The sequence below is a fragment of the Dermacentor variabilis genome, chromosome 1 (genome assembly GCF_050947875.1).
Source record: "Dermacentor variabilis isolate Ectoservices chromosome 1, ASM5094787v1, whole genome shotgun sequence".
NCBI lineage: Eukaryota > Metazoa > Arthropoda > Arachnida > Ixodida > Ixodidae > Dermacentor > Dermacentor variabilis.
Window position 1 is genome coordinate 170247380 of NC_134568.1, and position 13914 is coordinate 170261293.

A 13914-nucleotide genomic window follows, 5' to 3' on the forward strand; every position below is an offset into this window, starting at 1 on the left:
TTGTGCAACAGGGTTCAATGCATTTGAAAAGAAATTCGCGACAACTGGATCTTGCACCATGACAACATGTCAAGCCACGACGCGCTCATCGTCTCCGAGTTGCTGGCCAAAATTTTGGCCGTGGCAATGCTGCCCCAGCCGCCATATAACCCCGATCTGGCACCACTGGACTTCTTTTTGTTTCCAAGGATCAAAAGAATCCTGAAAGGAGCTTTGCATGGGACGCTGCAGACGGTAAAAGCAGCTGCGACGACCTCACTGAAGCAGGTTCCCGTTGACGGCTTCCAGGGCGCCTTCAATGATTGGGTGAAGTGTTGGCAAAGGTGCATCGAAGCAAGGGAAGAATAGTTTGAAAAGTTCCGAAAAGGTTGTAAACTGATATTGAATAAATGATTTATTAAAAAAAATTCCGGGAAGTTTTGGGACAGACCCTGTAGTCTGTGGGTTCTGGATGAAACCATCTGTCATGACCACAAGAAATTATCACACAGTAAAACATCGCCAATTTGACCCGTGTTGATTCCAAAAAGTGGATAATTGAGACTCGCCCTCTGGTCTTCACAATATTTACTGACATCAAACTTTCATTAACTCTTTCCTTACCATGCCCGCACAGCATGGGTCATAATGTCCCATAGGCGCTGTGCGAAAATTTAAGGCTACCTGCACTCTTATGGACTTGCTGTGCCATCTAGTTTATTGTCCGAGAACAAAAGTTTTATTTGCCGAGTAAATGCTTTTTTTTCCCCGAAAGGTACCGAGTTTTAAAGGCGGTGCAATAAGCACAGTTCATAGCATTTGATTGTGAAGATGGTAGAAGCTTTGGTTGTTGGACCTTTGCACGCACGACATTGTTCCCGCAATTCTGCTGCGTCCTCAGGTAATTATTTGGATGCATCTAGCAGCAGTGACTCTGAGGATCAATGAAGTTCGTCAGATTTTAGTTTGGATCATAAAGGAGACCCTTAGAACCACTCGGCAGTTTCCATTAGATAAAATTTTTTTGGTAACTCATGTTTTGACCTAAATGTTGAAACTTTCACCTGTAGGCAATCGATGTGAAAACATTTTGTATACTTCAGACCTTTTACTTTGTTTCTTCTTTTTATGTTATCAACGCAATAATGCAAATGTTTTATCCATTTTTCAATAAACTTTGTTTTCCACAAGTAATATTACATATTACACCCTAACATTTGTTTTCAATATTAAAATTCTTAGAAAGTAATGTTGACTTGCATTAATTCGACCATGATGGGACCAATAAAACTTATCTAATTATCTGGCGGGTTGAATTAAACAAGATGCAGAAAAAACACCAAAACACACTGATGATTCATTTGGCAGTATTTTTCCTCTACTAACACGCCTCTGAATCAAACGCACGGCCACTTTCTATGTGTCCAAAGTAGAAAACAAAGGTAGAAATGAAATTGTAGCCACCAAACAAAGTATAAATGCAACATATGCCCAACTTTTTAGCAAGAAAAATGGGCATGCGTCTCACATGTGTTGCACAGTGACAGCCGGTTTCTTAAAATCGGCTTAGCCGCTATACATTGATGTTATGCGGTAATGCATACAAATGCCACAAAGGTGGTTTCGGTAGGTGTCCAATTGAACGGCATAGGCAATTTTCAGCGAAATTACATTTAAAAAACAATACACGTCTTAGAATCTGGTAAATACTGTAATTAGACATTGTTGGCTATGATTATTGCTTGAAAATATTAGTAAGGCAGGCTGGAAAGAGACATCTTTGAAAGGAGATTATGTGAGTTCAGCGCATTCACTGTCTGCTAAGCTCTGCAGAGACAGACATTGCCGCTAAAGTAGTTACTATTGGGGTTACTATAGGGGTCAGGCACATGTGTGCTGACCGGTCAAGTTTGAATAATCTGGCGAAGGCCAATTTTAAGAACAAAATAATGAAAGTTTGGGCCCATACAAATGCATGAACGCCGGCCGAGACGTTCGGCCAGGACCAAGTTAACCAAAACTGAATTAATGGAAGCCTACTGTATATACAACTAGTGGTAGCTTGAGCTATTTAGTGATCTCTTTCTAAGCATGCTAAAGTTGACCTTCATTTCACAAAGGAGTGCATATCTGATACTACAGACTGCCACTTCAATCCTTTCACACATCCAACTATTCCTGAAAATGCGACACCCAACAACCTTGTGGCAGTAGTTCCTGGCCTTGTAGGGCTCACCTGCAGACTTCAAAAATTACATGAACATGCAAGTGTGTAACATGGGCATATGTGTGCATGTCACTCATGCACACACTCACCTTTACACATGCTAAAAACAATTGTCAATTGCCAAAGTTGTCCATTTGCGTGCCTCTGAGCTGAGTAAAAATATGTGTCAAGGACATAGTGCAGACATTTACCTCACAGTCCAAGTTGGAAGCCAAAACATCTCGAATAAAGGGTCCAAGGGTATCCTGGAGGTAGCCATCCCCAAGGAGCTTCAGATAGGCCTCCGTTGCCTTTGTTGCCAGAGAGTTTCCTCGAAAAGTGAGATGCTGGTCTCCTATGCAGACAGGAATGAACACACAGTGAGCATAATGCACACTTCAGCAAAATTCCATGCTAGTACTGTGCACTAAAACTTTACTGCAATGGCACGACATCGTGGAGAAATGACCCAAAGCTAGACGTAGGTTTGCGAGAGGCTGCCAGTAGAGGGCTCATAATAAACTGCAACAACCTGGGATTTATTTAATGTGAACTGAAATTTTGTCACCCAGTTTTTGTTTTGCTTTTTGCATTCTCTCCTGAGTGGGATATAAGCAGTAGAGCAAAACTGCGTCCATGCACCCAACAGCAGAATGCCATAGCTACTAAGTTACCATGACTTCTTACATGACTCTTATGCTAGTAAAATATTTTGACCAATTACACACTTGCACACCATGCAAAGATGGCCACAGGAGAAATTTCAAATGATGACTACAGCTAAACCTTGTTATAGTGATGTTGAAGGGGCTCCAGAATAACTCCTTAACTCTTTGTTATAGCCATACAAGACTGACTGCAAAAGGCTGGCTGCATGGGATGATTGGTGAAACATTAGTTTAAACAAGGGAAAATTCTTTTCAGTGCACACACTAACAAACAAGTTTATTACTCAGATGATGGGAATATGTGTAAAATTAGAGTAGATAGGCACCTAACTCAGTTGCGTAGGCACATGTGAAAGAACACACATTATCTTAGGATACTGATATTCATTATCTAATAAGTTAATAGAAGGCACACTCACACATTTCTTTTCACCTGCATTACAAATAAGAAAGGCCTCATGAATCTTACATGCCCTTTTGTCTCTGTATTTGGCCACAACTTGGCAATCGTAAGTACTAAGGGTGCGCTTGCACTTGGAACAGTGACTTGCCAGGTGGCTACCTACAGATCCACGCATCAGGTTGGCATGCTCTCTTAGGTGGTCGTTAATACATCATCCTGTCTGGCCAATGTAGCAGCGGCCACACGATAGAGGAATGCGGTAGACAACTCCCAAGGTGCATTTTACATAGTTTTTTAAATGTTTCTTCTTACAACCTCTCGGAGCTTCCACCTGATTGAGAAGGCTAGACTAAAATATTGTTTGAGGGCACCAGCGCCTGTCTAGTTTTTCTTCACCCACAAATTGGTGATCTGGACGTGCTCATCAACGGCCAGAAAGATACGGTCTCCGTCGACCGTCTGAAGCCTGTCTACTTGGACTCTGATGCTTTAGCCACCTCTGCTGTCACATTCCCTCCCGACCACCAGGCCAGTCCTACTTGCCGGATGTGTTTCGCACAACTGCCATCCACGCTTCACCATTCGTCCAGCTCATGACTTCCTCGATAGGAGGGGAACCCCTGTAGCACACTACTACGTGCAGAAATGGTCACGTCACAAAAGACGATGAGGATACGCACAGCACGCTGACGGTGAGCGAGAAGTGGAATCGGAGAAATCAGACTTCTGCCTGATTGAGTGGGCTTGGCTAAAAATATAGTTTGTGGACACCAGGCACCAGCATCTGTCTGGTTTTTCATCTGTCTAGTTTCACACACTAAAAAGAATTTTTCTTTGCCTAACCAATGACTTTGACTATAATATTTGAATACGGTTGCTGTATTTTAATATAGGCAGGCCACAGCACTGTTACTGCAGCCCACTTGACCATTCAGACATTGTGCTCATAGTGAAAAACAATTCCCAGAAATGATCATTAATCTGCACCAACATAAAATGCGACAAAAATTTTAGCATGGTAAAAATATAATTAGTTTGGTGGTGACCAAAGACATCATACCGCCGACAAGAAACTACAATGAGGTTATCTTGGCAAAACCCTCTGCATCATAATGGGACACCAAAAATAATTTCATTTCATATTTAATTATTCAGATTTAAAAACGCAGCTGTACTTTTAAAAGTACACTGGGTGCTAGTGGGTTAATGCCACTTCAGACCTGCAGTCATGGCAAAAAGTCAGAAAGATCAGATGGCGAAGAATTTTGGCATCCAAATTTTCAGACACATCTACCATATTTACTTGCATAATGATCGCACCCCGTACTTGCTGTAGCGATATGTTGTGTACCAAGTCTAGCTAATGATGATCGCGCTTACCATCTGTCGAATGTTATGCGAACGACTCTTCATGACATACCAAGCAGTCTGGGCGCACCAAATAGATTCTTAAGTTCTTAAGCAGATGCCCCATTTCATTCTTTCCATCACTTTCCGCACTTCCATGCAAATAAAAAAAAAAAATCTACAACCAAACTTGCCTTGGCTTTATTATTTATATTATAATGGCTGTGGTCAACAACAACAACAAAATGGCACCTTTCGATTTTTCTTGTCTGAACTCGTGAACACGCAACAAATCGCGAGCGGCAACGATAGTAGCCACATTTACATTGGTATGTTAGAAGTGTACCCTATTCGTATGCCTACACTTGTAATACAGCTAAAATATTCGCCCACCCTTAGCGGAAACGTGCCGTATTAGGACAGTAGTGAAGACAAAAGCCGTAGTTTTCGCAGCCTGCCCGCCATGTGTTTCTACGTCACTGGCAGCTAAGTGCGCCCATCTCTGTTTCTGTCCCCTCAAAGTCGACATGGCAACGTTATTGCCACAAACTTGCCGATATTAACAATATTATTCGTTACTGATGTGGAACAAACTGTTTCAATGCACGCAATGTACTCACGAGAAGAAGAAAAATCGCATTCGGCGCGTTTGGCTTGCTCTGCTGGCCACCATTTTTGTTTTGGTGTCCTGCACCGTTACAGTGGCAGCCGCCTGTTTGTTGACCTGTTGTCCTCCCACAGCTAACACGGGATGAAAAATAAAAAAAAATCTTTTCGTGGAAAATTTAACCAGCATAATAAATGCACCCCTGAATTTGCATCAACTTTTTTTACAATAAAGTGCGATCATTATGCGAGTAAATATGGTATACATTCGCTTTATGAGGTACACGATGAAGTTCAAGTTATCAGCCATGTTCAGAAAATTGGTCGCTGCCTGCACTACTCTATAAGCCATAGGTTGTGAAACTGGTTTTCAAGGAACTCAGGGGTTCCATGGACGGCATGCATCTCAGGGTTCTGTGAGCGGTCAGGACGAATCTGACCCCATCCCATTTTTCCTCTTACACTTCCAAAATTTATCCACTTAGAGAAGGATTCTGCATTGCATTTTAGACTTAACAAAGCTATCCCACCACCCCATCCGCACTTCGGTAGTCTACGAGCAGCGAGACCAACATGGCAGCAGCACACAAGACTCATCACGTAAGAGTTGTGGGCCCATGGTGGCTGCGCTGAGCATTTAATTTATGCGGGTGAGTGCAGAATGTAACATCTGAGCGGAAATCAACTAGAAAGTGCTGCGAGCTGAGAGCCACTTTCGAATCAAGCGGCATCTGCCTGGTCAACCTTTGTTGCCAACTGATAACAATATTGGCTATTTACACGGCATACTGTAACAAACATGCGGGGCACATTCACACACACATTATTTGTGGTTCAGGCTAGAGCACTGCATGGACACAGGCCGATCTGAAAGCTCGGGCCTGAAGCCACGGGCCCAAGGCCGCACTCGGGCCTGCTGATTAAAGGGCCTAAATCCGGCCTTTGAGCACACGCTAACATTATGCACTGCATGGTCCAAGGCATTCTGTGTCAAGTTGAAGTGACACGTGCAAAGTATACCTTAGTATATGGTAGTATACCTTAGCAAAAAAATTTATTATAAAAACTTATGTTCTCATTTCTCTTCACAAAAACGAACGTTGTTTCCACGTAAGAAAAAATTATGTAGACAGGAAACGGCACTTTAAAGAAGTTCCCGTTATCGCTTTTGCCGATTGATTGCCCTATTACCTATCTCGCAACTATTATGTTATTTTGGTGCAAATGCAAAGCTGTTTCTTTCTACTCGTGCATTTTATGCTGTACGTTCGTGAATTCGACTAATATATATACACACACACATGCACACACAAACACACATGCATGCTAAATGACCTCTAAGGACCAAACTGTATGACCAAGGTAAATGCATGTGCACCAGCAGAAAAATAGCACAGGCAATGGCCCAGACCACTGAGAGAAACATTATTGCTTATATATACACTGTAGCTGATTAGACCAAGAGAAGGTGAGGCTGACACCAGGCTGTTTTCCAGGTTTTCTCCGAGTGCCTTTGCAAAATTCGCGAGTGACAGAAAACTTTGTTTATGTCAAGACAGGCTGACATGTATGTAAAAAATTAAAAATTACTTAATCCGGTTTCAATACTAAGGAGTAGTGTTTATTTTATTCAAAAAGAAAACAGAAGGGACAGGTTTGTAAAATGCACAGTGAATAAAATATCTTCGAAAAAAAGAGTAAAGCCCATTGCATATTGAGTCGAACATTTTCAAATACAAATAAAAAAAGATATATACAAAAGCAAATAATTTCGAATATGAGCTATTTCTATCCAATGAATACAAGCTCATTGGCATGAAACCCGAACTTTGTCACATGAGATTCTCTCTCAGCAGCTGGAAAGTCAACCTCAATTGTCCTGACATACTCTCAGCCCGCGAACAATGCCTCAGTGTTGCGTTTCACTGCTTTAACGAGTTTATTTTGGTTTGAATGAGAGACACTTGTATTTCGGCATCGGCCAACACTTTGTTTCTTGAGCTAAAGCTGCTTCAAAGAAGCGGTGGCACACTTCCTTTTCTGTTCATTCCTCAATGCGTTCACCCCACGGACCATTTGAAGCATCCTCTTGGTCTGTGTTACAGTTAACGTCCAATTTTTCGGACTCCCTAGGGACTGCAAGAACGTCCGAAAAAAAAAATTTAAAAAAAATGAATGCACGTCTTCTACTGCGCTTAAGGGCTCAAATCACCACAGGCTCATCCAAAAAAGGTCTGAAGACCTGCTAGTACGCTTATTAGGCAAGTCGGTGCTGTACTGTGACAGGAGATGGCAAGTGCACACGTGTATGATTAAGGAATACATACTGTATCCCGGAACAATTGCCCCTTCATACGCTTGTTAAGCTTCACCGCAATACTTTGTGTATGCTTCACCGCATAACATTGCTGTATTCAGGCAAATTTGACTTTCGGGAACCGGCATTATGTAATGCGCCGTGCTTTCTGAGCTTCGAAGCCAATTGTGAGGATTACAAAGGCAAAGTTGGTGCTATTGCTGATAGTGGCATATCGATTTAATGAATAACATGGCACCGAACAGCAAGAAGCTTAATAGTGAACATCGAAGCAGCTAGGCCTAGCGTTGAGGCGGTGGTGGCTATGGCTTCCAGAGGATTTGCATGCGAGAGCGCCAGTTCGAGGCAGCGATAATCAAAATGGTGGCGGTGGTGGCTCTGATTAATGCCATTTCGGACCTGCGATCACGGCAAATGGAAAATCGGATGGCGAAGGGTTCTTGCGTCCAAAATTAAGTGTGCGAATGCGACTTTTGTTCCCTTTCAAGAAGAGCTCATTTTCTCTGATAGAAACAAATTCCCCGAATATTCCATGAGTATTTCCAGACAATTCAATATCCCTGAGAGTTCCCAGTTTTCTCGGTTGGTAGGCACCCTGGAATGCCCTGGGTTTGCTTCATTCTATTATTCACGTTAGTTGTACACTTATTTTTAAAAATCTTTTTGCTATGTTTTATTGTTGCGATACTTTTATCGTAATGAATTTTCATGTACTGCATAAGCAATATTTCATTTTACTCTGGCATCTTATGTGCCCAAACAATGATATGATTACAAGGCACGCTGTAGTTGGGGACCGGATTTAGATAACCTGGAGTTCTTTAACAAGCACGTAAATCTAATTACACAAGTACTTTTGCATTTTGCTCCCAATAGATGCGGCCACTGTGGCCGCGTATCGAACCTGCATCATAGAGCTTAGCAGCACAACAGCTTAATCCCTAAGCTACCACCGCGAGTAAAGTAACATAACATTTCAATGCATGTACACACTGGATTTTCCATCTGATCACCCATTACAAAGTGCAAGGCACCCATAATCATCATCAACAAATTTCCTCCAGCAAGCTCAGGCAGGGCCTGGTCATTGGACACACAGGCCCTGGCTAAACTCAGTAATGAACAACCAGGCCCCGGCCCAAGCTGGGCTTGGGCTTCACCAAGCAGGCCTGGCCAAAAAATCAGGCCCGTGCAGTGCTCTAGTTCAAGCACGTCGTCTGCACAGTGCATTTTACCACTGCATTGGTTCCATACAAGATGCGATGCAAGTGTTTGAATGTGCACGAGGGGCAACGTGCCGGGCAACGTGGGCATTAGGCTTAGCATTGCAACCTTATCGAAGACCATTCCACAGCATGAGAGACCTTGCGACACTTGTTTGCAAAAAAAAATTTAAAAAGAAAAATAATCTTTTGTGCTTCACACACTTCATTTACATGATGATGCCATTTATGGTGCAGTGTCTATAGCGGTTTGCCATACGGCTGACACTCATTGCTTTACAGTGCACAGAGTGTCATGAAAAAAAAAAAAAAAACTTGCCTATGTGTTAGTGCAAGTTCTTTATCAAGAGCGATGGCCTTTGAGATGAAATATAACGTGCCCAAACTGTAAATAACGGAGGCCACATTAAGACGCAGCGGCAGTGCCACTTTTGTTAGGTGGATCCAGAGGAGATATAAAGCCCTGCCTCCTTCCCCTATTCCACCCCGAGACATGCTAACAGTAATGTGCTTACTGTATTGAGCATGCAGCAAGACCCCCCCCCCCCCTCCATAATTTCTTAAAAGAAAGAGGTCTGCACACCGACCAAAATGGTTTAAAATATATTGCTACGGAACAGCCGCCACAGTGTGGCTGCACTGAGGAGAAGGAAGACTACGTGGCCATCGCTTGACATAGCGTCGCCATCATTGCCACCGCTTGTCTATGTGTAAATATATTGTAGACTCGTACGTCAGCTACACGTAACATTAATTTGGTGGAGGTGGACGTTCCCCGTACCCGTCATGGAGCTTCGCAGCGGTCGCAACGGCGACAGTGCAACTTCGGCTCCTGCTGGCGGCACTTCCTCTACGCAACCGTCTCCGCCTGCAGCCCCGACCTACGTCGCCATTTCCCCACCTCGGGATCCTGGTATTTTCAACGGAGTCGGCGGTCCTGATGTTGACGACTGGCTCCGCTTATACGAACGTGTCAGCACCAGTCACAGGTGGGATTCGACTATTATGCTCGCGAACGTTGTTTTCTACCTCGACGGAGCTCCACTTGCATGGTTCCAGACTCACGAAGAGGAGATCTCGAGCTGGGATCTCTTCAAAGAGAAGCTCCGCGACCTTTTTGGCAATCCCTTCGGTCGTCAAGTCAATGCCAAGAAAGCCCTAGCCAAACGTGTACAGACGTCGACCGAGTCCTACATGTCCTACATTCTCGACGTCTTGGCCCTTTGTGCCAAGGCTGACCCGACCATGTCTGAGGACGATAAGGTAAATCACGTCCTCAAAGGGATTGCTGACGACGCCTTCAATTTACTGGTGTTTACCAACGTCACCAGCATCGATACGATCCTCAAGGAGTGCCGCCGTCTTGAGCATGCTAAAAGCCGCCGGTTATCCCAGCACATCACGAGACTTCCCAACACAGCTGCTACGTCATCCTGTGACGACCTCTTCCACCAGCCGTCGCGATGTGACAACTTGACCCGCATTATTCGTCGTGAGGTCGAAGCGGCACAACCGGCGGCCCCTTCATTTCCGTCACCTGATCATTCTCCGGTGACAATCTCCTTGATCCAGGCCATCGTCCGTCAAGAGTTATCCAACGTCGGCCTGCACTCCATTCGTTCCGCATGCTCGGAACCTCTCTCTCCACGCACGGCCCCACCGCGCCCTTCTTACTCTTATGGACAGCGCAACCCCTCCGAATGGCGAACCGTGGACGACAAGCCGATCTGTTTTAACTGCCGACGCATTGGACATGTCGCTCGCCACTGCCGCAGCCGCTGGACTTCCCCCACATGCTATTCTCCTAATTACCACCCTCGCCCCTCTAGTGCGTCCTTTTCCTTCGCCCCTTCTATGCCCACCCCATCTTCTGACCCTGCGACGCCTTTGCCTCGACCCCGCTCGCCTTCTCCCTCCCGTCGTCAATCTCGCTCGCCCCCGTCTCGCCGTGCTCCTTCTCCGACCTACTCGCCGCACCCCCGACCGGAAAACTAGACAGCGCAGCTTCTGGAGGTGAAGCTGCAAAGACGACATTGGCTCAAAATCCGCGCTTCACCTTACCGACGAACAAGAATCTTTTGGACGTTCTCGTCGACAATGTTCCTGTGTGTGCGTTGATTGACACCGGGGCGCATGTGTCCATTATGAGTGCTGCTCTTCGCCGTCGGCTCAAGAAAGTTCTGACGCCTGCCCCGAACCGATTTGTACAAGTCGCCGACGGCGGGACTGTCGCTATTGTTGGCATGTGCTCTGCCCGACTCACCATTGCTGAGAGACACACCGTCGTTCTCTTCACCGTCATCGAGCATTGCCCTCACGAACTCATTCTCGGTCTGGATTTTCTTGCCCATCATTCTGCCCTCATTGACTGTTCGGCCGGCTCACTTCGCCTTGACTTGCCTCTTCTTGCCGACCCTGTGGACCCGCCTCCCAGCCATCTGAGCTGCATAGATTTTATTCGCCTACCACCTCACTCTATGACACACGTAGACTTGTTGTCCTCACCAGCTGTACCTGACGGCAATTACGTGGCCGCACCAATTCCGGCCGTTATGCTTACACATGGTGTTATCGTGCCGCACACTGTGCTGAAAATTACTGGTAACCGCACCTGCCTTCCACTCGTCAATTTCGCGCTAACCGCGCAAGTTCTGCCTCAGGGGATCTCCTTGGCTATTATTCGCGCTTTGCAGGATGATGAGGTCGAGCCATTCACAGTGGAAGATCGTTACAGCTCAGCCCATACCGTGACGTCATCGCACAGTACTGACGTCGACATGAAGAAGATGGTCTCCTCTGACCTTACACCTGCTCAAGCTGCAGCCCTTTGCCGCGTTCTTGAAGGCTATCGCGACATTTTTGACTTTGACAATCGACCCTTAGGTCAAACGTCCGTCGTGACCCATCGCATAAACACTGGCGATGCGAACCCTATTCACCGTCGTCCATATCGTGTTTCTGCGTCAGAACGAGCTGTTATCCAACAGGAAGTCAAGCAGATGCTTGCAAAGGACATTATCGAGCCTTCCTGCAGTCCCTGGGCTTCTCCCGTCGTACTTGTCAAAAAGAAGGATGGAACGTGGCGTTTTTGTGTAGATTATCGCCACCTGAACAAAATCACAAAAAAGGACGTGTACCCTTTGCCACGTATTGATGACGCTCTAGACTGCCTGTACGGTGCCACTTATTTTTCTTCTATCGACTTACGGTCCGGATACTGGCAGATATCCGTCGACGACATGGACAGAGAGAAGACTGCATTTGTTACCCCTGACGGCCTTTATCAGTTCAAGGTGATGCCTTTCGGTCTCTGTAACGCGCCCGCCACCTTCGAACGAATGATGGACTCTTTGCTTCAGGGGTTCAAGTGGTCCACCTCTTTGTGCTATCTGGACGACGTCATCGTTTACTCACCCACATTTGACACGCATCTAGACCGCCTTTCAGCGATTCTTGACGTGTTCCGCCGCGCCGGTCTCCAGTTGAACTCGTCAAAATGTCACTTCGCTCGCCGCCAAATCACCGTCCTTGGACACCTCGTGGACGCCAGAGGCGTGCGACCTGACCCGGACAAGATTCGCGCCGTTACGAACTTTCCTGTTCCGAAGTCTACCAAGGACGTTCGTAGTTTCGTAGGGCTGTGCTCATATTTCCGACGCTTTGTGAAGGATTTTGCGACCATCGCCCGTCCCCTTACCGACTTCTTGAAGAAAGACGCCCTATTTTCTTGGGGACCTGACCAGGCCGCATCTTTTTCGCAGCTTACTACTCTCCTTACCACGCCTCCAATTCTGGCCCATTTTGACCCGTCTGCTTCAACGGAAGTTCGAACTGATGCCAGTGGTCACGGCATAGGAGCAGTATTAGCACAACACCAGCGTGGACATGATCGCGTTATAGCCTATGCCAGCCGACTTCTATCACCCGCCGAGCGCAATTATTCAATCACAGAGCGCGAGTGCCTCGCTCTTGTGTGGGCTGTTGCCAAGTTTCGCCCATACTTGTACGGACGCCCCTTCTGTGTCATCACTGATCACCACGCGCTCTGCTGGCTATCCTCGCTCAAGGACCCCACGGGACGACTCGCTCGCTGGGCGTTACGCCTGCAAGAATATACCTTCTCCGTGGTATACAAGACGGGACGCTTGCACCAGGATGCCGATTGTTTGTCCCGCTACCCCGTCGACGACCCGGCTGATGCGGACACCATCACTTGCGTTTTCTCTGTGTCCAAGTTGTTCGAAATCGGCAATGAGCAACGCCGCGATCCTTCCTTACGAGCCCTCATCGACCATCTGGAGTCAACGCCTGGCGACGCCTCTCTCCGGATGTTTCTCCTTAAGGAAGGGACACTATACCGCCGCAATCTCGATCCACACGGCCGTGACCTTCTGCTCGTAATTCCATCCCACTTGCGGTCGACTGTCCTCCAACAACTTCACGATGCTCCCGTGGCTGGACACTTGGGCGTCTCGCGCACATACGACCGTGTACGCCGTCGCTTCTTTTGGCCGGGTCTCGCTCGCTCCGTGCGGCGCTACGTTGCCGCTTGTGAGCCCTGTCAGCGCCGGAAGAAGCCCTCCACACCTCCAGCTGGATGTCTTCAGCCGATCGACATCCCACCGGAACCCTTTTTCCGTGTTGGTCTAGACCTTCTTGGACCGTTCCCTCTCTCGGGCTCCGGAAATAAATGGGTCGCCGTCGCTACTGATTATGCTACGCGGTACGCAATCACCAGAGCCCTCCCGACAAGCTGTGCTACTGACGTTGCTGACTTTCTGCTCTATGACATCATTTTAGTCCACGGTGCCCCGCGCCAATTACTCACTGACCGTGACCGCAGCTTTCTGTCGGCAGTCGTCGAGGACATCCTCCGCTCCTGCTCGACTAAGCACAAGTTCAGCACGTCCTACCACCCACAGACCCACGGCCTCACGGAGCGCCTCAACCGGACCATCACCGACGTGCTATCCAAGTACGTCGCGACCGACCACCACGACTGGGATCGTCACTTACCATATGTGACGTTCGCGTATAATTCATCGCGTCACGACACCGCCGGCTATTCACCATTCTATCTCCCATATGGCCGAGAACCCGCGTTGCCCTTGGACACATTGTTGCCCTCGGCCACACGTTCAACCACTGAATACGCCCGCGACGCG

At 46.7% G+C, this 13914-nt stretch overlaps 1 protein-coding gene across 5 annotated transcripts in view; it reads right to left on the reverse strand.

Moving 5' to 3' along the window:
* Window positions 1–13914, reverse strand: part of raskol (Ras GTPase-activating protein raskol) — a 199175-nt gene that overhangs the window by 109350 nt on the left and 75911 nt on the right. For all 5 annotated transcript variants that reach the window (XM_075699424.1, XM_075699434.1, XM_075699442.1 and 2 more), the window contains one exon: window positions 2398–2540. In XM_075699424.1, coding sequence (XP_075555539.1) covers window positions 2398–2540 — 143 coding nt within the window. The remainder of the gene's footprint in view (window positions 1–2397; window positions 2541–13914) is intronic.